Source organism: Pteropus vampyrus, unplaced genomic scaffold (assembly GCF_000151845.1).
Source record: "Pteropus vampyrus isolate Shadow unplaced genomic scaffold, Pvam_2.0 Scaffold189, whole genome shotgun sequence".
NCBI lineage: Eukaryota > Metazoa > Chordata > Mammalia > Chiroptera > Pteropodidae > Pteropus > Pteropus vampyrus.
Window position 1 is genome coordinate 214,891 of NW_011888970.1, and position 21,860 is coordinate 236,750.

The 21,860-nt window shown below is 54.8% G+C and overlaps 1 protein-coding gene and 1 pseudogene across 9 annotated transcripts in view; both read left to right on the top strand.

Moving 5' to 3' along the window:
• GOLGA3 (golgin A3) overlaps window positions 1-21,860 on the top strand; it is a 41,538-nt gene that overhangs the window by 8,756 nt on the left and 10,922 nt on the right. For all 9 annotated transcript variants that reach the window (XR_896538.2, XM_011371362.2, XM_011371368.2 and 6 more), the window contains 16 exons: window positions 1,810-1,922; window positions 3,774-4,432; window positions 4,795-4,906; window positions 6,587-6,893; window positions 8,307-8,509; window positions 10,243-10,380; window positions 12,004-12,165; window positions 12,449-12,817; window positions 13,780-13,857; window positions 14,593-14,856; window positions 15,710-15,804; window positions 16,291-16,507; window positions 18,273-18,416; window positions 18,849-19,046; window positions 19,802-19,918; window positions 21,559-21,698. Coding sequence is in view for 8 of the 9 variants with exons in the window: in XM_011371362.2 (XP_011369664.1) it covers window positions 1,810-1,922; window positions 3,774-4,432; window positions 4,795-4,906; window positions 6,587-6,893; window positions 8,307-8,509; window positions 10,243-10,380; window positions 12,004-12,165; window positions 12,449-12,817; window positions 13,780-13,857; window positions 14,593-14,856; window positions 15,710-15,804; window positions 16,291-16,507; window positions 18,273-18,416; window positions 18,849-19,046; window positions 19,802-19,918; window positions 21,559-21,698 (3,316 nt within the window). In the remaining variant the exon portion in view is untranslated. The remainder of the gene's footprint in view (window positions 1-1,809; window positions 1,923-3,773; window positions 4,433-4,794; window positions 4,907-6,586; window positions 6,894-8,306; window positions 8,510-10,242; window positions 10,381-12,003; window positions 12,166-12,448; window positions 12,818-13,779; window positions 13,858-14,592; window positions 14,857-15,709; window positions 15,805-16,290; window positions 16,508-18,272; window positions 18,417-18,848; window positions 19,047-19,801; window positions 19,919-21,558; window positions 21,699-21,860) is intronic.
• Window positions 10,557-10,675, top strand: LOC111746444 (annotated as a pseudogene).

Sequence of the window (21,860 nt, forward strand, 5' to 3'; positions counted from 1 at the left end):
GTGCTGATCCCTGCGTATTGAGGGGTGAACAGGTCACACACTGGCCACCTGTGATGAGCCAAAGAAAGCTCCAGGCCTTTGTCTACCACGTGCTTTCTCGTCATTTCATCTCACGGGACCACGCCACGCGTACTGTTTTACCCCGCACCCCGCTTTCAGTGCCTGTGTGATTCAGCGCCTTTTCATATGACCCTTTCCCGGCCTCTCTAAACAGATAGGTTTGGGGTCATTGTTAAAATGGGATCACACGTTCCCATTATTGCACGTTTTTCTCACTCAGCATTTTCACGTGGCGATTGCCCCCGTTGTCTGCTGCAGCTCGATTCACTCTTAGAAGGCTGGTCGGGGGCCTCTGCAGCCCTCCATCGGCCGTGGTGCCTGATGCTGCGGCGTTTCGGTGCACGTGTCTTCAGCGTCACTGCTTTCGTTTCTAGGGGCTACGTCCCAGTAGCAGACCTTCTGGTTAGAAGCAACAGGTGCTTTTGTTTCCATCACACGTGGTCAAGTTGCCATGCCACTGGCAACCACGAGAGGACGATGCCCCCCACCCTCCTGCACACAGATGCTTTTCAGTCTTCACCAGTCTGAGGGGTGCGCTCTGATGCTTCCTTATTACTTAATTAGCAGCTTGCACTTATCTGATTCCTGGAAGGTTTGAGCATGTTTTTATCTGTTACTCCTTTGGCCATTCCTTTCTGTGAATTGTCTGTTCATATGTTTGGCCCATTTTTCTTTTGGGTTGTTTGCCTTTTTCCTCATACGCATTATTTTGTTAGGGCTGTAGTATGTCTTAAGTTTTTCTATAAACCAGTTGTCAACATTTAAGCCAAGAGACATCAGCTAAAAGCCCTGGGTGCCTGTGGCTCTTCCTGGTGAGCGTCGGTGGTGTTGGGTTTCCTCTTGAAGCCATAGGTTTCTGCATCTGGAGCATTTCGCCTGGCTTTTCGAGAAGTACAGGAGGTCTCTTCAGTGATAAACGCACAAAGTAGTAATGGCATCGGTGAATTCCTAGTGAAATTCTTGGCGACTGCTCAGGTGTCAGGTTATTTAAAACAACAGCTGCTTATATCCTCAGAACCTACATCTGAAGGTGGCGCCATCTGGAAATGGTTAAACTAGGACACTGTCTGCTCTCTCCGCCCATCCCCTGGGTCCTCCCGGTGTCCCACGTGCGTGTCTGGTGAAAAACCTGTGACCAGTGTACCTTCGCACTGACCGTTCAGCCCTTTATTACCCAGAATGGAGGTTTGGGTTTTGATATTTTAGATTCTGTTGTTGGCCACAAATACAATGTGACTCGTTATGGAAGAAATGTAAGCTGTGGATCAAATTTACCTCCAAATGGAGCTGCACAAAGCAAGTACGTTTGGTGTGAAATGATGGTGTGACTGGGTGTGATTCCATGAAGACTGCTCCCGACGTTCCTCTGTGACATCAGAGGTCAGTGTTAGAGCTGGACAAGGGCCGAGGACCCCTGAGTGTCAACGCTCACCACGGCACGAGCTCTGAATTTTATTTCCTTGTTACTCAGGCACAGTGGCCCGTGTCTTGCTGTATCCACAGGATGTGGTAGGAAGCAGTGTCTTTGTGGCTTGAGCGCAAAGCTTGGGTGGGTCCTGTCTGCAGCCATTGTCCAGGGCTCACTGTGTTTTCTTCATCTGGAGGTAGTCCTTTCAAAGTAGATGGCTGTGCATTGTTTAGAAGCTAAGTCATATTGGTAATTAAACACAAAACTGCCAAACTGCTCTTATGATTTGTCCTTCGTACCCTGATGCCTTCTGAGTTTCTAAATTGCCATTCCGCCCCCAGGCTCAACAGAGGCTTCGCTGCCCCTGGAGAAGGAGGAGCAGGTCCGACTGCAGGCTCGGAAGCGGCTGGAAGAACAGCTCAAACAGTACAGGGTGAAGCGCCAGCAGGAAAGAGTGAGTCCCTGTTCTGAGCAAGTTCATGGAGACTTCACGTGTGAAAGGCAGCGATGAGTCAGACATGCTTCTGGGGCCTGCTGTTTATTTCTCTGTGCTGGAATGGGCTTCGGTGCTTTTCCACAAAGACCCATTTCTCTCATAAGGGTCCCACCCTTGGGGCAGATTCCAGCAGGACCTGGTTCCTACCCCGTCCGCGCCTTCTTCCCTTGGAAGAAGCATATTTTACTCCTAAATCTGCCATTTGAAAAGCAGAGATGGCAAACACACGGGTATCGTTGGTCTCTGTGCTTGAGCAGCCAGCCAGCCCTGGGCCTCGGCTGTTTATGAGTGATAACTCCGCCATACAGAGTTAGCGTGTGTGCCATGTCATACATAATGCTGAGCGTGTCTACATGACATGCTAGCATCAGTCTTGGGTACAGAACTCTGTTGGGGTGCTGGCGAAAGCAGTCCCTTAACCACATTTAGTGACTCCAGGCAAGGGGAGTGTGAATGTTCACAGTCGTCCGGTTTTTCTGCGGACTTGAAAAATGTCACACTAAAATCATTTAAAATTAAAACTAATTTTTAAAGTTGGTTTCAGTGAATGATTTCATAGTGACAAGTCCCCATCAGGGTTGGCCGTTTGTTTTCCCGAGGGATCCGTGGCCTTGCGGGTCTGTCTTCCCCAGTGGTCACGACGTTGCCTTACTGTGGTGCTTCTTGAGTAGCTACAGATCCCACCCGTACTTCGGGCTGCGTTGAGTCTTCAGCTTCTCTGCTGTTTTTCTCATTCTCATGGATCTGATTATGGCACCTTGCCACTGTATGCTAACATCCGGTGATCCGGCCTGTCCATCCCCACACCCTGTACACTGCCCTAGCTGTTCATGCTCATCCTTCCACTTGCATCCCAGTATCATTCTGAGATGCTTTCTGTTCTTCCCACATCCCCCGGCCCCGCTGGGGTCGCACCGACTTTGTGGAATAGCATGGGGACAAGTGTTTCTCCGTAAGAGAAACGTTGAAATAGCAGCAAGCAGCAGTGTCTTCCTTCATCCCGTGTCTCAAGGCTCTTTGGGAAGTTCTGGCTAACGTGGTAATATGAGAAAAATAAGAAGCCTAACTATTGAAAAAGAAGAGAGATGTTACTGTTATTTGCAGGTGTCGTTAATGCCTTGTAAACGCCAAATACGAAGTCATAAATTTGTAATGTTATAAAATTAATAATGAGGATTCAGGAAATTGATTTAAAAATATAAATTATAAAACAATAGTTATAATGACCAGTTATAATATTAGTGGGAAAACGTAATATTTACAATAACAAAATGATAAAATATCTAAGCATTAAATTGAAATGGCAGTAAACACGGTTTAGAATCTAGATGAACACTACATAACTTCCTTGGTTCGGGGACCTGCAAGCAGATACGAATAAGTGGAAGAGAACAGGTCATTGTCCTGTAAATAATTATAAAGTTAAATAGTTGTAATTCAACAGGACTTTTGTTTTAACTTGAAGAAAATTTTCAAGTTTTTCTAAAAGAATGAATATGGGAGAATAGCCAGATTTTTAAAAAAATTTTTTTATTATTATTTTTTCTAGCCCTAACCCCAACTCTATAGCCAGGAGATTTATAAAGGAAGTATGCTGAGGAAGGACTCGCTCTAATGTTTTCTAGTATTAACAAGCCACAGCCATTAAAGGCACGTGCTTGGATTGGCCGCTGGACGTGGCACAGAGGCAGTGAGCCTGCAAAGGATTGAGGGCCTGCGGAAGGAATGCGATTGGCGTAGCCTTTCTGGTGCCACATTTTAAATGCTGTTTGTCGATTTTAAATAATCGTGCTTTCCTTTCCTTCTCAGTCCAGTCAACCTGCAACTAAAACGAGACTTTTTAGCACGCTTGATCCTGAACTCATGTTGAACCCAGAAAACTTACCAAGAGCCAATGCCGTGGCTATGACAAAGGAATATTCTTTCCTGCGCACCAGTGTCCCTCGGGGGCCGAAGGTGGGCAGCTTGGGACTCCTGGCACATCCTAAGGAGAAAAAAAGTTCCAGATCAAGCAAAATTCGGTCTCTGGCTGACTATAGAACCGAAGACTCGGACGCTGGGAATTCTGGCGGAAGCATTCCTGCCGCGGACCGTGCCGGCGGTCCCCTGAAGCAGCACCGTGGCAGTGCGGCGGCGGTGGTATCGGAGGTCAGCCTGTCTCCTGGGGCCGAGGGCCGCCTGGAGAATGTGTCCCTGGTGGGAGATAATGTGTCTGAGGCCGATGGGGACGAGAGTGACAGCTCCTCCTACAGCAGCGTCTCCGCCCCAGGGGTGCACGGCCTCCTGGTGAACACTGTGGGCGCGCGGGAAGCCTCCTACATGGTCGGTGGCCAGGAGGTCGCCGCCAGCTCCCTGGGCCAGTTCCCGTCCATCACGGATGTCCTCCAGGCCGCCACAGCCGAGCACCAAGACCGGGCCCCGGCCGTCAATGGGGAGGTGCGGAGCCGGGCCGGCAGCGTCGGCAGCAGGTGGGCAGGCAGCCGCTTCCTCTCCTAACCCTTAGGCTTTGACGTGTCCCGTGCACCACATGTGCTGCGTGGCGGACGTGGAATCGGGGCTGCCCAGTCATCGTCTGCAGCACCGCAGTGCTCTGCCCGCCGGCGCAGCCCTGGGCTCACGTTCTAAAGGCTGGTCCAGGGGCTGCCCGAGATGCCTGCCTGCAGTGTGAGCGTTCACGGGAGCTCTCTGCGGAAACCCTGTCACTTATTTTTAAAACTGGGAGGGAGGGCAGCAGCAGGGCGGCGCTGGGTTTCAAGGGCATGGACACATGGAAAGGAGAGAACCAGCAGTCACGTTCCCACCACCTGACCCTTCGTGCCTTTCCTTCCAGCGTGTCCGTGGGAAGTTCCGTGGCCGAAACTCATGATGAAATGTTGCAGGTTCTTAAAGAAAAAACAAGACTCGAAGGACAGCTAGAAGCCTTATCGATGGAGGCCAGCCAGGTAATGGCTGTCTGGTGGGTGTGTCTGGGGCGCGTACTTCCTGTTCCTCGGGTACAGTCTCATACATCTTTAAGAACGAGCTGCAGCGGCAGCCATACCCTCTGTCCCTGACATTCATCTGCATCATCGGCCTCAGAAAGACAGTTTCCCGCCTGACTGTTCGCTCACTTTTTCCCCGTATCTGTCAGGGTCTGCCTAGGAGATTTTGTGGCTCTGCTATTAGGGACCTAACAGTGCATCATAGTTCAATTGTTTTGGTTCATTTCAATTTTTTCTGGCACGTTAAGATTGTCATTTTTGCCCATGTCATATTTTTTTGCTGTGGGTTTTGCTTTTCTGTTAACGAGCTTGGTTTATCTGGTTAGCATATGCCTGAAAAATAATTTTCTGTCCCTTAATTTTCAACTTTCCTGTCAACAATTGGAGTAGATTGGTTCTGTTGAATTTGACTCTACGCCTTGGGCGTGGAGAGCTGGAGACACCGGCCCTGAGCATCAGGTCCCAGCGAGGGCATTTCTCTTAGGTGGCGGGGAGGGGCCGCTGATGCCAGGAGCAGCTGGCTTCGATGAGCTTTTAAACACGCCGTCCTGTGATATGGGCCGGCCGCTCTGTCCATGACGTGCTGACTGAAGAGGCGATGCCGAGACCGCGATGGCAGTGTTTGTACACGACTTTCACTCTGTCCTGCTTCAGGATCTAGCTCGTCAAGGGCGTGTCCCTTTCAGCTGTGTCCGACTGCTGTCTCAGTTGTCCCTTACCTTCTCATTCTCCTGGGGGCTCGTTTCCTCTCTCATTGTATCCGAACCAGGACCCCAGTGGGTCAGCCAGTGCGACACTTTCTGGCTTTTCCGTGGAGACGTGCTTACTGTAAAATCGCGTCGCGCTTGCTCGGGTAACTTGGTACCTTAGGTGTTGGTCCTCCTGTTGGTTGGCTTGGGGGCTGGTCACCAAGATGTTGGTCTCCCCTGACATCACAGCTTGGAGTTCCCACGCATACCCCTGACAGACCACGCCCTTCGCTCGTCTTGTGGACGTGCTCTGCTGCCCTGGGCTTCGCGAGGCCCCACGGTCTCATCACTCCCTGCTCTGTGCTGTGGGCAGCGGGCCTTGTGGTCCCGCTGCCCAGAGCAGAACAGTGCTACAGGCCGCTCCGTGCCCTGGAGCCCTGGCCAGAGCCCCTCAGGGCCGGGCCCCCTGTGTGATAGCAGTCTTTCCTGCAGACATGTTCTGCCAGGCTGTCTTCCCCAGATCTGGACCTTACTGTTCTCCGTCTTCAAGGGCCCGTCAAGACTCCTGGTTTTCTTTCTTTGTGCATCTGTGTGCGTGCTTACATGGTTTTCGGTTTTTCAAACAAATGTGTTTCCCAGCATCCTAGTGGGTGAATGGGTGCTTGCACTGTTATCCCAAGTGCTACCCTGCTCGGTGCCACCGTGTATAAAACGAGCACACCGTGAGTGCCGTCCTGCCCGCTGGGCTTGTCTGGAGAATCCGCCTTCTTTGGCGATGACTGTCATGCTGGATGGCTGAGTAGTTTGGAAGACATGGTGCTTTCCTGTAAAGTGCACCTGTGGACACCGCTCTTTGTCTCTTGGTTTGTTGTGGCAGCCTTCTTAATTTAACACAGGGCAGAAGTGACTTAATTTTCTGAAAGTCAGCATGGCTATTTGGCAACCCTTCCAGGCCCTTAAAGAAAAAGCCGAGCTGCAGGCGCAGCTCGCCGCCCTGAACACCAGGCTGCGGGCGCAGGCGGAGCACAGCCACAGCAGCCAGCAGAGGCAGGATTCGCTCAGCTCGGAGGTGGACACCTTGAAGCAGTCGTGCTGGGACCTGGAGCGGGCAATGAGCGACCTGCAGAGCATGCTGGAGGCCAAGAATGCCAGCCTGGCGTCCTCCAACAGCGACCTGCAGGTGGCAGAGGAGCAGTACCAACGACTCCTGGCCAAGGTGGAGGAGATGCAGAGGAGCATGCTCAGTAAGGACAACACAGGTGCGTGGCCCCCAGGTCTGTGGCTTGCACCCTTAATCCTTGTGAAAGGCCCAGAGAGCTGTCGCCGGCGAGGGGGACCATCATCATAATAACGTGCGGGGTGTTCTCCCTTCTGATTCATACGTGAGGGGCCCGCTCTCCTAAAGTAGGTATTAGTTTCGTTTGAGCGTGTGGACATCGTACGTTTTTGTATATGCTTCGCGAGAGTGGCTTAGGTCTGAGAAGTGGACTCTGGACCCTCGAGAGTCAGTGGTTGTCATTTCGACTCACTCGGCCTTCAAAGTCCATTGGCCTTTGGGGGCTAGAGCTTCCTGCTTTTGCCACAGCATTGCAGATTCTGTTTAAAATATTTAAAAGCAGCACTTAGATTGTTGATTAGTAAATCTTTATTTTCCCTATCTTAAGTTTAGGTTTCGGGTCTAGCTGGACCCCTGTGGGAATCCCCTGTGGCATGACACTAATGTAATAGCAGGTCCAGGGGACCTTGGTGGCAGGCCATGCACAGAGCAGCGTACGGCCCTTCCCCTGTGCTGCCTTCTCACCCTGGGACACAGACTCTTCCCCAGAGTTGACATCTGCCTCCAGCCAGATGCCGGGGAGGCTGGTTGGTCATTTCCCAGCTCCTCCTCCCCGCACCGTCTTCTTCGATGCGAGGAGTTGACCATACCGGCAACCAGCAGGTGTTTGTGTGGAACTGGTGACAAGATGCTATTCCTGAGTTTGTTGAGGCTACAGATGTCATTAGGTCCCTCAAGACTAGAGCCCTGGCCTCCACAGAGATGCTGTGGACACATGGCGGGCTCGGTGTGCCCAGATCCCCCAGGTGTGGCCTGGATCCTTACCATGTGCATCTGCCATGAGGTCAGCTGTCGTTGCACCTCAGGGCATCCGCGGGCAGGTGCAGAACCAGAAACCAGGGCCTCCTGATGCGCTCACTCCCAGCCGAGCCAACCTTCAGCTCTTATGCCTCAAACGCTGTCCTTCCAGGTCTACTTGGTGCCACGTTTTTTTTTGCGCTTTTTTTTGATGGTTTTGCTATTTAAAATGCACCCTAGACACTGGTATTCCTAAGTGAAGGAGACTATGTTGTGTTTTCCGGAGAAAACACGTGTATTAGATGAGCTTCCTTCAGGCCCAGGTTACTGTGCTGCCGGCCCTGGATTCCTGCTAACGAGCAACTGGCAGACAAAGTCAGGTGTCGTCAGACAGACACAGAAACACAAAACAGGGCTGCATATTGATGGGTAGATGAGATGTGACCACAGCTGTTTCCTTCAGGAGCCATGGTTCAGTGTTCGTGACTTTGAACCTTACTACAGCGCATAACGAGGAGGAGCCGCTTTCTTGCTCTCCGCAGAGCGGCCGGCTCCTGGTGGTGGCGGTGTCTGAGCAGCTGTGCTTGCTTGCTTCCAGTGCACGACCTGCGGCAGCAGATGGTGGCCTTACAGAGCCAGCTACAGCAAGTGCAGCTGGAGCGCACGACGCTGACCAGCAAGCTGAAGGCGTCCCAGGCCGAAATCTCGTCTCTGCAGAGTGTCCGGCAGTGGTACCAGCAGCAGCTCGCCCTGGCGCAGGAGGCCCGGGTCAGACTGCAGGGCGAGATGGCCCACATCCAGGTATGCCCCGACGGCTGGGCAGGCTGCACTCCACATCTCGTGCAGACGACTGCTTTTTCCCTAAGTTAAGACTTCCGCTTTTAGGTGTCAGAGATGCATTTTTAAAAAATCTGCTAACCACTCACGTAGCCCACACGTGTCCTGTACAGGAAGTACCTCCTTGTGACCTTCTGACACCGGGGGTCTGACAGCCTCTCTACTTGAGCTTAAGCAGGTTTAATTCTAAAACACATTTCCGGTATGTCCTGTATTCCTGGTTGTGAGTGATAAGGCTCCTTTCCTCTGAGGGCATCTTCTGTCGTCTGAACCGGGCTCTTGAACCCACATCCGCCTGGTCTCAGGACTCTCACAGCCCCTGGTCTCTGCCCTCCAGTGACCTTGTTTCGGACTCACACAGAGGTCAGCTCGCGTTGCCTTCCCAGCTGGAACATTTCCCGTCTCCAGCTCCTTCGTCACCAGGTCTTCTACCCGGGGCTCGGCGCTCTGGCCTCACTGCGTTGGTCACAAAGGTGCCTGGTGGTGCCTGAGCAGCCTCAGTCCTCCTTTGGCATTTAGCTGGCATTTAGTTTTGTCCTCACCTCTTTTTTTGGTCCAGATAAAATATCGTAGGTGTGGTAAAACTTTTTTTAAACAGGACGTAAAATACTAACTCTACCAAATGCTTTTTTCTAAAAAAAATCTAAAGTCTATAAATGTATAAAGTAGAAATTTTTTTAAATTTATGTTACGTGTTTAAGCTAAAGGACCATACGTAACATGCTTAGAAATCATAAGTTAATGAAGATGAACCTACAGCACGTTTATGTGAGGCATAAAATATTTTAAAAAGCCAGATTTATGTGTCACTCTACCTGAGAACTGGGGCCTGGACGACAGAAGCAGAGGAGGGGTCTGGGGCAGTGGCCGCTTGGGAGCTGTAGCTGGTTTCCTTGATTACCTGTGGGACCCGAGTCAAACGTTCCTTTTTAGGGTGTTTAGTACATTTTCTGCCTCTTCCCAGGCACACAGGCGCGTTCCCAGGACCACGCAGGAGGGAGCGACATGCAGGGCAGTCTCTGTTCTTCCATTGCCTTGAGACACGGGCCTAGCAGACTGTACCTCTCCTGCTGCAGCCGCTCCCACTGTGACCTGAGACAGCTGCAGGTCTGGGAACGTTCAGGTTGCATCTGGGAGTGATGAGCTCAGAGGTCCAGTCACAGGCCGTGTGTCCTCGGACTTCTCTTCACTGACCCCTCTCTGGGCCAGCATGTCGGAGAGCTGTAAAGCTGGCTTGGGGAGACAGTCAGGCAGAGGGGGCCTGACTGATGGCCTGGGTCAGACCCTGGGCTAGATTGCCAAGGCCGTTGCTTGAGGATAGCCGGGGTCGGCCTGGGGAGTGTGCAGGACGGGCAGGCACTGAGCAGCCACAGCCGTCCCTGTCCCTCCAGCCCCAGCTGTCCCTGCCTGCGGGGCTCCCAGGTGTGCCTTGACGGTATTTGTGTAGCCCTTGGGGATTTGGACCTCTGACTTCAGGCTGCCGGCCGCCCTTCAGGCACACAGAACCAGCTGGCCCTAGTGACAGGGCGACTGGCAGGAAGGCGGCGGTGAGGCCCTGCGTGGTAGAGTCCCAGGGAGCAAGCCACCTGGGGCCATGGCTCACCAGAAACCCCCACCCTGGCAGCCTCGGGGATGGGCTGGTCTGCGTTTGTGCTTGAAGTCTAGCAACTTTCCACCTGGTGGTTTTCTCTCTGAAGGTTGGACAGATGACCCAGGCAGGCCTCCTAGAGCACCTGAAACTTGAGAACGTGTCCCTGTCCCACCAGCTGACGGAAACACAGCACAGGTCCATCAAGGAGAAGGAGCGCATTGCTCTGCGGCTCCAGGGCATTGAGGTGAGGCCCGCGGTTCTGCGGCTCAGTGCATCAGCGCTGTGTGGTTGTTTTTGGATTAGGCTTTTTTTGGGGGGACATTGGTTGAGATAAAAAAAAGAAAAGTGTAGAAATACATACGTATACGTAAGCATTAGTGTAACATGAATACATTTTTTGGCCTTTTAAGGTATTGAATAGTCTACGGCCACGCCACCCTGAACAAGCCCGATCCCGTCTGATCTCGGAAGCTAGGCAGGGTCGGGCCTGGTTAGTACTTGGATGGGAGACCGCCTGGGAATACCGGGCGCTGTAGGTGTAAAAAGTAAAAAAAATAGAAATAAGGGATTGTAAGCTGACAAGGTCCTTGCAATCTGTGAGGTCAACTAAGGGTTGCCTCGCCTGAAAAATTAAAAAAAAAAACAAAAAAAACAGTATAAACAGCCTGCAGTGATTAGGTATGGGGTTCAGTGCCTCACTTTCACTGTAAGCTCATCTCTCTGTCACTCATCTGGCAGTGGTGACAGGCTCCTCCTCCCTGAACTGCGGGAGGCCTGCGCGCCATCACTCACCAGGTCATTGGGGTGGTGCTGGGCAGGACTGGCTGGGAGGGTGGAGTCTGGTGCGTGTCTCAGCATTTCAGAGCCTGGTGGTCATAAGCGTTTTCTTGTCTCCAAGTACTCAGCCTACATTATGACTTAATCCGCCAACAACCGTAGGAAGTAGCAAGGACCATGGCCAGCTGCCCCACAGGTTATTTCCAGGGGAACAAGATGCAGTAGTTTGGACTGAGACCCAGTACCTGCTCCCTGTTATAGCTGCGAGGCCCTGGATGGTTTCTTAACCTCTCTGAGCCTTGTTTCCTTTTTATAAAATGAAAGTCAAAATAACAACTTAATAGGCTTATTCGGAAAAGTAGAGAACAGAGTACACGATATCTCGGGGGTGTGTACCGTGGCAGTTTTGTGCTATGGGTGTCACTGGCCTTTGACAGTCACATGGCAGGTCGGCATCCTGTGACTGGTGTGGTCTCCCATCTCCCTTCTCCACACATGGCCTTTTGTCCTCACGGATGCCGTGGATGAGGGAAGAGAATCTTGGCATGAAAAACATAGGCTTCAAGGGCTCCGGTGTCAAAGAACTGAAAAATTTTAAGTTGTGTATTAGTGGTTTTTTCCTACTTGGATATTGGGTCCTACCTATACTGTCAGAGTGAGGAATCCGTGCTGCCCCACGGCTCCTGGTCTCTGGTCTTACCGAATGGCATTGAAAAGGAATGTCCACGTGTTCACAGCCCGGAAGTGGGCACTGGCTGCAGCCTGTCCTCACACGAGGGGCAGTACGGGGTCTCCTTCACGATGCTGCATCCTGGTTCCTCGCCGAGTTGTCTGCTTGCTTCTGCCTTCGGCCAAACCCAAGGGTCCACAGAGGGGACCGTGGGCAGGGGAGGAGGCAAAGCAGCCTGGATGGGTAGTGGGAGGTCACCAGCCTCTGCCCTGTGTGGCCTCAGCTACTCTGTTTGCAGGTCGTGCATAGGACGGTGATGTGGACGAGGGCCCCTCTCCAGGTGGCGGGTTTTCCTCCTCAGTCTGCGTTGGCCGTCAGCTTACTCTGCTTTTTAAAATATAACCTGTCTTCTGGGCACAGGCTGACATGTTGGACCAAGAAGCCGCCTTCGTGCAGATTCAGGAGGCGAAGACGATGGTGGAGGAGGACCTGCAGAGGAGGCTGGAGGAGTCCGAGGAGGAGAAGCAGCAGCTGCAGCAGATAGTCGCCTCAGCAGCAGCGCTGGAGCAGCAGTTAGCACAGGCAGGCACCCGGGGCTGCGTGGCCGGCCTCGCCATGTGTCTGTACGGGTCTGTCCGTCTAATTCGTTTCGGTGTCCCGTCGTCAGATCTGGCTGCTGTCACAGAGCCGGCTGGGCACTTGCTCTGCAGCGTGCTTCTGTGCCAGATCTTTTTGTGCAAAGACACCCTCCAAGTGTCCGTCCAAAGTATTTAAAACCTGAGCAGGGAAAATGTGGAAACTCTTGGGGCGCAGTGGTATTTCCATTCAAGAGTGGTCAGATTGAATCCAGTTCCTTCCTGTCCAGGTCAAGTTGACATTGCATCAGCGAGACCAGCAGCTAGAGGCCCTGCAGCAGGAGCATCTGGACCTGCTGAAGCAGTTCACCTCGACTCAGGAGGCCGTGCAGAGCAGGGAGCAGGCCCTCAGCGACCTGCAGGTGCACTTTGATGAGCTGCAGGCCAGGCTGGAGGAGCTGCAGGTGGAGGCCACTTCTAGAGACGACACGATCCACTTCCTGCAAAACGAGAAGATCGTACTGGAGGTGGCCCTGCAGGCGGCCAAGAGCAGCAAGGAGGAATTCGATAGAGGCACCAAACGCTTGGAAGGTGGTGCCGAGGAAACGCTGGACACTTTAGAGCAGTTGAGACGAGAGTTAGCCGTCAGGTCCAGCCAGGTAACGCATTTCGCCATCATTTTGTTAGGAATCGAAATCACACCTGCAAGAACTGACACCAATTACTTGGGCCTTTCTTTGGACACCTTGTTTTGCAAATGTGAAGGAGTGCGTCCAGGGCAGAGCCCGGGGCTCAGCTGGGCGGGGGGCCACACTGGCCAGGGCGTACTTCCGGCCTGCTTTCCCAGGGTGCATGGGTGCTGGGAATGGAGAACTGAGTTAGGCTTGGGCTTCGAAACCAGTGTCCATCCACAGATGAGTGGAGCTCAGACAGGAAGAGCTGTGTGAAGTTTTGGTTTTTCCTTCCCATGCACCTGATTGCGGTGGGTCCCGCTGGACATGACAGGACAGCTGTGGCGGCGGTGGGCAGGGGCAGAGAGCTGGCCCGAGGGTCTGGGTATATGCAGACACGACCCGGGTCCCCACACCTGGGAGCCATCATGCTAACAGCGGGGCGTGACTCGGTGGAGGCGAGCGTTAGAAAATACAGAACAGCATCAAGGATGAGGTCCCCCTTTGGGAAGTAAACCGAAGGCGGCTGCGTTCCGTCTGCCGAGCTGGCCGAGCTGTTCCTTTCTGGGGGGCTGAGCGAAGCAGCTCGGTGCGGCAGGCCGGTAGCTCACAGGGCCTGTGCGAAGCCTCTTGATGAGTGTGCTTTTACTGAGTGTTTAGCTCAGTAACAAAGACATCAGCTGACAACTTGGAAACTAGAAGAGACAGCCGTTGGCCTAGGTGTTACCGATCACATTTAAGTTTTGCCTCTGTTGTCATTAATAGTCACTGGCAGCTACACCTCGGATTAAGCTTATTATTCTAAAAACAGTGGGGAGGGAGTGGTGGCGGCTCTCCTGTCTCATTGGGAAGCCATTTTTCCAGCCCCGATTCGGGGACCCAGAGTCAGCCTAACCCTGGGAGCTAGAGCTGAGCCACCAGTGTAACGTCTGCACGTGTGTCCCTCGTAGGTGGAGCACCTGCAGCAAGAGACTGCCACTCTGCAAAAGCAGACGCAGAAAGTAAAGGAACAGTTTCTTCAACAAAAGGTAAAGTCGTGTTGTGACATTATTTATTGAAAACGATCCTGTGTGGTTTAATCACATCATTAGAACAAAGTGGATCAAGAGGAAGGTAGTGTCTAGATCCCTTAATTGATTCTGAGGTACAGTCCTCGCCCCGCGTTTCAATACCTCAGAACAGGTACGTTTCCATGGTTGGCGTCTGTCACACAAATCATGCCCTGCTGCCACATCAGCGTGGGCGTCACCAGCACACGAGCTGAGTTTTCTATTTAACAGACATGTTCGAAATCACACCATGACCCAGCATGGACGTAGGTCACGGAGCGTGCGCGGTGCACGGTGTGCGAGTGAAGCCAGTGCCCACTGCTGGAGTGATGGGTGCAGAGCGTCGCCACGCGCCCGGGGTGTGAGGAGGAGCCGGCCCCAAGGGAGCGCTGTGAGCGGTGTGGGTTTTCTCGCTGACACGTGGCGAGAGGTACCTGTCATACTGGGCAGCTCAGGGCAGAAAGAATTGCCAAAATCCACGGAAGATGAAATGGTTAAGACGCCACCAGCTGGCATGATAGCTCCGCACGTCACCCAGACTTGTTCAGAAATATAAAATAGTGGGGTGTCTCAGTTGATGGTGGCTCGGGTTTGGTGAAACGTGTTGTCTTTGGCCCAAAAAGTCATGGCTGGGTGAGCGGTGGGCTTTCTCGTTGGAGCTGCGTGGCTGCTGGGAAGGCTCCACTCGCGCTGGCTGCAGCTTGTCTCGGGCAGGTGATGGTGGAGGCCTACCGGCGGGACGCCGCCTCCAAGGACCAGCTCATCAGCGAGCTGAAGGCCACGAAGAAGAGGCTGGACTCGGAGGTGAAGGAGCTGAGGCGAGGGCTCATGCAGCTTCAAGGAGACAAAGCGTCTGCAGAGGCGGAGCGGTCACGCCTGCAGAAGGAAGTGTCCCAGGTCAAGCAGCAGATGGCAGCTCTCGAAGGGCACCTCGAGTCGGTACAGAGGGAGCGCGATGAGCTGGAGACGCACCTGCAGGTCTGGGGACATGCAGCTGCGGAGGTGCAGCCAGAACTGCCTGGGGGCTTTCTGTGGGGGATGCGGGCATGGGCGGGCCTTCCCCAGACGAGCCGGAGCAAGGCCCTCCTGGACGGAGTCAGCCGCCAGGAGAGAGCCAGGGTCCAAGGGATGGCATGGAGTCCCAGGCGAGCGACACGATGCGTGAGGAGGGCTCTGAGCTTTAAGTATGGTGGGAGCCACCGACGGACACAGAGTGGTGATGGGTTGATGTGCACATGGGACAGTCCCCTGGTCATGGAGCTAGGAGCCTGGTGGCAGGGTGGAGTGGGGAGTGCGAGCCCACAGCCCAGCGCCCTGTCCCCGCTAAGGGGCATTTCCTGACATGAGGAACTGAGAGACGGTGTCAGACGTGACCTCTGACTTAACACACGATGCCCTGGGAGCCCTACGACAGGGCCAGGTGCTCTCCAGGTGGGCAGATGGGCCGGAGGCCACAAGCTGAGCGTGTCGGGAACAGATGGCATTGGAGCCATAGGGGCATAGGTAGCACGGGAGGAGCTGCAGGAAACCAGGCTCTATGGTGACACCTGCAGTGGCGTGACCGTGTGCTTTGGGGAGGCTCGGGGCAGCGGTTAAGGCCTGGCAGTTCAGTCTGTCCCCAGGGGTGCTGGAAGAAGCCAGGGAGCCGTGACCCGGGGCTCTCCCGCCTGATGGTCCTCCCTTCCCGGGTGTCCCCTCCAGCGCTCAGGACACAGGCAGTTCCTTGGGCGGCCCGGAACCTGGCCATTGAGCACGGGTGCCATCTCGGGGACAGGCCGCAGCGGCCGCGGGGCTCTGCTCCTCACTGGCCTTTCCCTCCCGTCTCCTGAAGTCTCTGCAGTTCGACAGAGGGCAGACAGCCGCTGTCACGGAGGCCAACGAGGAGCTCAAGAGACAGATGGAAGAGCTGCAGCGAGAAGCCACCAGGTGAGTGGGCCACGCGCGCTGCTGGGGACCCGTCCTTTAGCTTTTCCTTCCTCTTGCGTTTTCCTGTCGCGTTCTTATCGGGACCCCAGCTCCTTGACAGGGGCGACGTCTGTGCGCGTGTTTGACAGAGGGGGGCCTTCTCTCCCGGTGCTTCCTGCACCGCTCTGCGCGTCTCGGCCCGGTCGTCGCGTGTGTGGCCGCAGTCAGGAGGAACATTGGCGGCATCTGTGGGTGGCAGGGAGGGCCGTTCTCCACCCTCACAGACCACACGGATGGCTCCCGTGTGGAGCGGAGAGCGGCAGGGCGAAGCACGGTGATGCGCCCTGCGTGGCGCCAGCACCGACCGCATCCAGGGCTGGGATCTGGGTGGCCCCGCAGCTGCGGAGTGTGGATCTGAGACGCACTGGCCTTGGCTCAGCGTTGCGTGCTCGGAAGTGCGGGCCGTCGCAGGGCAGGTGAGTCAACGGCCTCTGTCCGCCACCCTAGGGCGCTTGGCGAGCAGAAGCAGAAGATGAGACGGCTGGGCTCGGACCTGAGCAGCGCGCAGAAGGAGATGAGGACCAAGCATAAGGCCTACGAGAGCGCCGTGGGCATCCTCAGCCGCCGCCTGCAGGAGGCCCTCGCCGCCAAGGAGACGGCCGAGGCCGAGCTGAGCCAGCTGAGAGCGCAAGCGGCTGACGGTGGCAGTGACCTGATACTGCGCGTGGGTACCGGGTCTGCTCTGGTCCTTCTCAGACTGGGGACACGACATGCTACAAGCCCTTTCCCCGAAACCCTCGTAGAACGGTCCAGGGAGGAGCAGGACTGCTGTGTGGCAGCACGTCTCTAAAACGCAGGCTGGCTTCGGTGTGACCGGGGCTGGAGCTGCGCAGGGCCCTCTCGCTTAGTCCCTGCCGCCTGTGAGGTGTGCGGCGACGGCCTGGTCCTTGAGGCAGAGTCCAGCGCCCCTCCAGTGTCTGGGTAGCATTTTCTCTGAGCAGCGTGCGTGGGGAACCCAGGAAGGTTCTGAATGAATAGGCACTGGGGTGCTCCTGAGCGGGGCCAGCTGTGAGCTGCTGCACGGCCAGTCTCCGCAGCTGGGTCCCACAGAGGAGGGTGTGGGTGTTCTGGGGTCGGGGGCTTTGGACCTGACCGTGTGACGGAAGCAGACCCATGGCTCAGGTGGGCGAGGCCTGTTGCTCTCTTGTTGGCAGAAGGTTGAGGCTCAGCGCTGAAGGACAGGAAGACCAGCTGGGGCTCCCGCAACAGCAGAGAGATGGCAGGAGCCAAGTGGAGGCAGCAGAGTAGAACCCGGGGGCCGAGGGGGAGTCATCTCCGAGGTGGCGCCGACAGCTCACAGTCAGTGCCGGGAGGGAAGCTGGTGTGTGCGAGCACAGGGCGGGCCCCCAGCGTCCAGGCTCAGGTGTCTGCATGTGGCTCTACTAACAGGTGGCGTCGTACTGGAGGGGTTGGGGAAGGAGGTCGGTGTGGGACATGTCAAGATGGAAGTGGTCCTGCCATTAGTGTGACTAGCCAAAGCCTCCCACTTTGAGGTCATTCTTCACGATGAATGGTGGCTGGCGTCCCAGAGGAGGGTGGGGTCTTGTGTTCCTGAGACAAAAGCTCGCAGACTGCCTCGGAGTGTCTCCGTGTCCCCACAGCCTTGCCTGTTGGAAGCTGATTCCTTTTAGTTTGCCAGTGTAGGTAAAATTAATGTGCGTTTTATTTTTTACTCCAATTTGAGTCATTTCACGTAGGTTTAGTGTTTGTAGTTTTTCATATGAAGTTTGTCTCTGTCTCCTGAGGATTTATGAGTGGGAAGACTATATCAAATTAAGTAAAGCAAACACTTCTTACTTAAAGCATTGGGAGGGGGGACTTAGTCACAGTCTCCCTTTTACTTTAAGTATTTTTTCTCTCCCTCGCTTAGCAGTGGGTGTGAGGGCGTGAGGCCTGTGGTCTCTCCCGTCCCCATGCTGCCCAGCTGGCACAGCTCAGCAGTTGTCAGATGGGGACCTCAGGCCGGTTACTTACCTTGAACCTCAGTAAAATGAGATAAATAATGGAACCCCCTCGGTAGGGGGCTGAGTGAAGAGACAGCTGCAAAATGCTCAGAACGCCATCTGCGCCACAGTGGCAAGAGGGTGTGCACACGTGCGTGTGTCCACGTGCATGTGTGTGTGCGCGCACCCTTATGGTGGTGGTATGTGTCTGGTGCAACTCAGCTTCTGTGCCAGTCATTTGTAACTCTTAGATGTTGGTCAGAATTCACCTGTGTGTCCAAGGCAGTTAGCTGAGAGTCATGTGGTTTGCGAGCTGTCAGTCAGCCCTGTGGAGGAAAGGGAAGGGCTGTGAGAAGCGTGTCACCCGCTGGCGTGGTCAGCAGCTCACGCGGTAGGTGGATGCGAACCATGCGGGGAGCGAGGCAGGCAGTTGTCGTGGGTGTACTTGAACCCGTGACCCAGCCCACCTTCCCGTCCCGCTGCTAGGAGAGAATCCAGGCCCTGGAGGCAGAGCTGCAGACCGTCAGCCACAGCAAGGAGATGCTGGAGAAGGAGCTGCAGGAGGTCATCGCGGTGACCAGCCAGGAGCTGGAGGAGCTCCGGGAGAAGGTGCTGGAGCTGGAGGACGAGGTAGGCGAGCCCGCTGCTCGGGGGCAGCCTAGGGCTAGGGACCCAGAGAGCCAGCGCCACCTGCGCGCTCACCACGGCCACCGTGTGACCGCTCCCTGGGTCTGAGCACCAGATGCCAGACGCCCCCACAAGCCCGCAGCAGCTGCCCTCCGATGAGGCCACCTGTGCTCCCGGCCACCCTGCGCGGTGGCGCTAAGTTTTGAGACAGCCCTGCCCCTGGTCAGAGCACTATGGTCGAAATACTGGGTCGCCCCCTCAAACTGGCAGAGACCCTAAAAGAACCCACAGAGCCTCCAGCCCAAAGGCCGCGGCCGCCCCACCGTGGTGCATGGGGCAACTGTCGTGTCCATGTCAGCCGGTCCGTTTCTGGTGAGCGACCCGCTCCATTACCACAAGTGACTGCTCACCGCTCACCTCGCCGGATCGTTGCAGCTTCAAGAGTCCAGAGGCTTTAGGAGGAAGATAAAGCGCCTCGAGGAGTCGAGCAAGAAGCTGGCTCTGGAACTGGAGCACGAGAGAGGGAGGCTGGCGGGCCTCGGGCAGACCAGCGCAGCTCTGCGGGAGCACAACAGCGTCCTCGAGACGGCGCTGGCCAGGAGGGAGGCTGACCTCGTGCAGCTGAACCTGCAGGTACCCGGCACGCCCGCCGCGGCCTCTCGAGTGTCCTGGCTGCGCTGTTCATGTCCCCTCACCACCGCCACGCCCACAGCAGCCAGGGCGTCTGGCCTCTGCCTCCGGCACTCCAGCCCCAAGACGGTAGAGCGCCTCTGTCTGTCACCAAGGCTTGAAGAGCTTGTGGGTGGGCGGCTCCTGGCGAGGCAGATGAGACCTTTTCGGCTTAGGCCAGTCACACTGTACATAAGGACACTCACCTGAGGGCTTCGTGTGACACAAACTCAGGTCTGAACCTTGGCAGGGGTCTCGACCTGGGCTCTGTGACCCCTGGGGTTCAGAAGGCTGGCGGTCCAGGGAAGTCCTCATGTGCAGGTCAGTGGCCTGACGTCCCAGCCATCGGAGAGCTCAGAGACATTTGTCAGGCACTGATCCTCCCCACCCCCGCACCCGCTGCATCGCCCCACAGGTGTTGGCGATTGCAACCCTGCTTTCCGTGCGTCCCTGGGTTCCTGGCCGCACACTTGAACATGACCTTGGGTCTTGCCCCCGTGTTCTCAGATTTCGGCTTTCATAGCCTTGCTCCTCCAGATGGGACCCTCTGTGCTTCCCCACCTCATCTGCTGGCTGGTGACATGTCATGATGTGTGTGCCCCCACCCTGCGAGGCCCCCACATGGCCCTGAACAGAGTGGCCTGTGCTTTCTCCCGGGCTTTGCAGGTGTTCAGCACTTGACATCCTTCCTGACTCACCACCTCTGCCATGTGCTGCAGGTGCAGGCGGTCTTGCAGCGCAAAGAGGAGGAGGACCGCCAGATGCAGCAGCTCGTCCAGGCCCTGCAGGCCGCCCTGGACACGGAGAGGCAGACCGTGCGCAGCCTCAAGGAGCAGGTGCGTGGCCAGCTCCGACCGCGCCACAGCAGGGCCTTAGGACGCTCGAGTTCAGGGTCTGGAAGCCGAGGGTGGGTGCCCAGCAAGCATCAGCTCCCTCCCAGGGGTCTGCTGAGAACAAAGGTGTCACCTCAGCATTGCTGACAGTGGGAGGCTGGAGCCCCAACGTTCATCAGAACAAAAGGGCTCGACTGGACCACGTCGTGCCAGGGGACGGTGTCCTGCGGAATTTAGGGTTAAAGCAAACTTCAGGGCAACACATGACCCCATTTGTGTTCAAAATGACAGCCAGGAAAGATGGTTTCCTTGGCCCTTCACCATTTCCGCGTTTGGACCAGTTTCTCCAGCTGGCTCCTTTCCACGCTCAGGTGTTCACCAGCGTCAGATCGGCCACCTGGCCCTTTCTCTACTGTCTCTGTAGGTCTCCCCTTGTTAGGATGTAAGCCTCCTTGGAACAAGGGGCGGTAGCTTGTGTCTCCTCGTGTTTCTGGTGCCTGGCAGAGCAGAGGCTCAGAACATGTTTGTGCGTGCATGCGTGGGTCCGTGTGACGTGGGTTTTGCCACATCCTTAAAAATTCCTTAGTGATAATGTAATAGAGGCAGAAAAAAACAATTCTTTGTTTCTTATGTGAGACAGTGAAATGCTCTTTTAAAATAGAACTAGTTTTAGATGTGTCAGGAACACTGTAACATGAGCAGTTGGCTTGTTCTTGGCCCACGTTCGCCTGACCTGCGCTCAGCGTTTGGTCCTTGCATGTGGTCTCTGCAGACCCGCCGCTCTGAGTTGGTCCACGGCGCTCCTCCCCTGCTTCTCTCTCCCCTCGCCTCCCATTCTTGCTGTGTGCTCAGGCGTCACTTGCTAATTTTATTCTCATCAGAAAGAAGTTCCCAACTAAAACTGCCGGGGGAGTGATGTATATATGATTTTGGTTTTCCTTGTAAGGATAGTACTTGTGAATAATGTTTGTTTCTCTAAATGCATTTGTCTGATTTGCCTGATTGATCATAGAAATAGTACATGCTGGCAAAAAGTTTTTAAAAAAGTAATCAAGGTTAAAGTCCAGACCATCTTGACTCTACCTAGTGACAACCACTGAATTTGGGTGTTTTTCCTTACTTATAAGAGTTTAGTATGTATGCGTATAAGTATTTTTATTAAAATTTTTTAAAGAAGTACTTGTTACTGCCATTAGATAAAACTAAATTATTAGAAAGGAAAATGAATTTTTGTTATATTCTGAGACTCTGCTTGCTTCAGAAACCTTGAGAGAAACTTGCTGCCTATGGAAAGGCTAGTTGCACAGGGCCGGTGATCGAGGGCTTCCTCACGGCTGGGTGGTGTGGTGGGAAAGCAGGTTCCTTGCAGGATACGTGGACCGTGAACAGATCTAATAGGAACGTGCAGATAAACTTGGAGAAAGATCCGAAATCTCTTTAGACCAAGAAAACCGTGGACACATTTATTCAAGCTGTGCGCTTGCGTCACGTACGTGTTGGGTACCTCGACCCTTTGTGGGGACTTGGAGAGCTTTGGCAGAACAACCTGCAGGAAGGAGCAGCCGGGCCACCGGAGGTGGCGGGCAGTGGCACTCCCCCACGGCTCAGACGGCACCCGCGGACGCTGCCGTCCTTTCTTCTAGGTCGCTGCTGCCAAGGCGGAAGCAGGGCATAATCGCCGCCACTTTAAGGCCGCCACCTTGGAGCTGAGCGAGGTGAAGAAGGAGCTGCAGGCCAAGGAGCTCCTGGTGCAGAAGCTGCAGGCGGAGGCTGAGGGTCTGCAGTGAGTGCCGGGGCAGAGGGCCCTTCAGGGTGGCAGAGGACGGGGGTCCGCAGCGAGTGCCCAGACAGAGGGCCCCATTTTGGGGTGAGCATAGGCCCCACAAGGGGTCTTCATATGGGTTGTCCTCCCTCTCTAATTAGCACAGTTGACACACTAACGTCA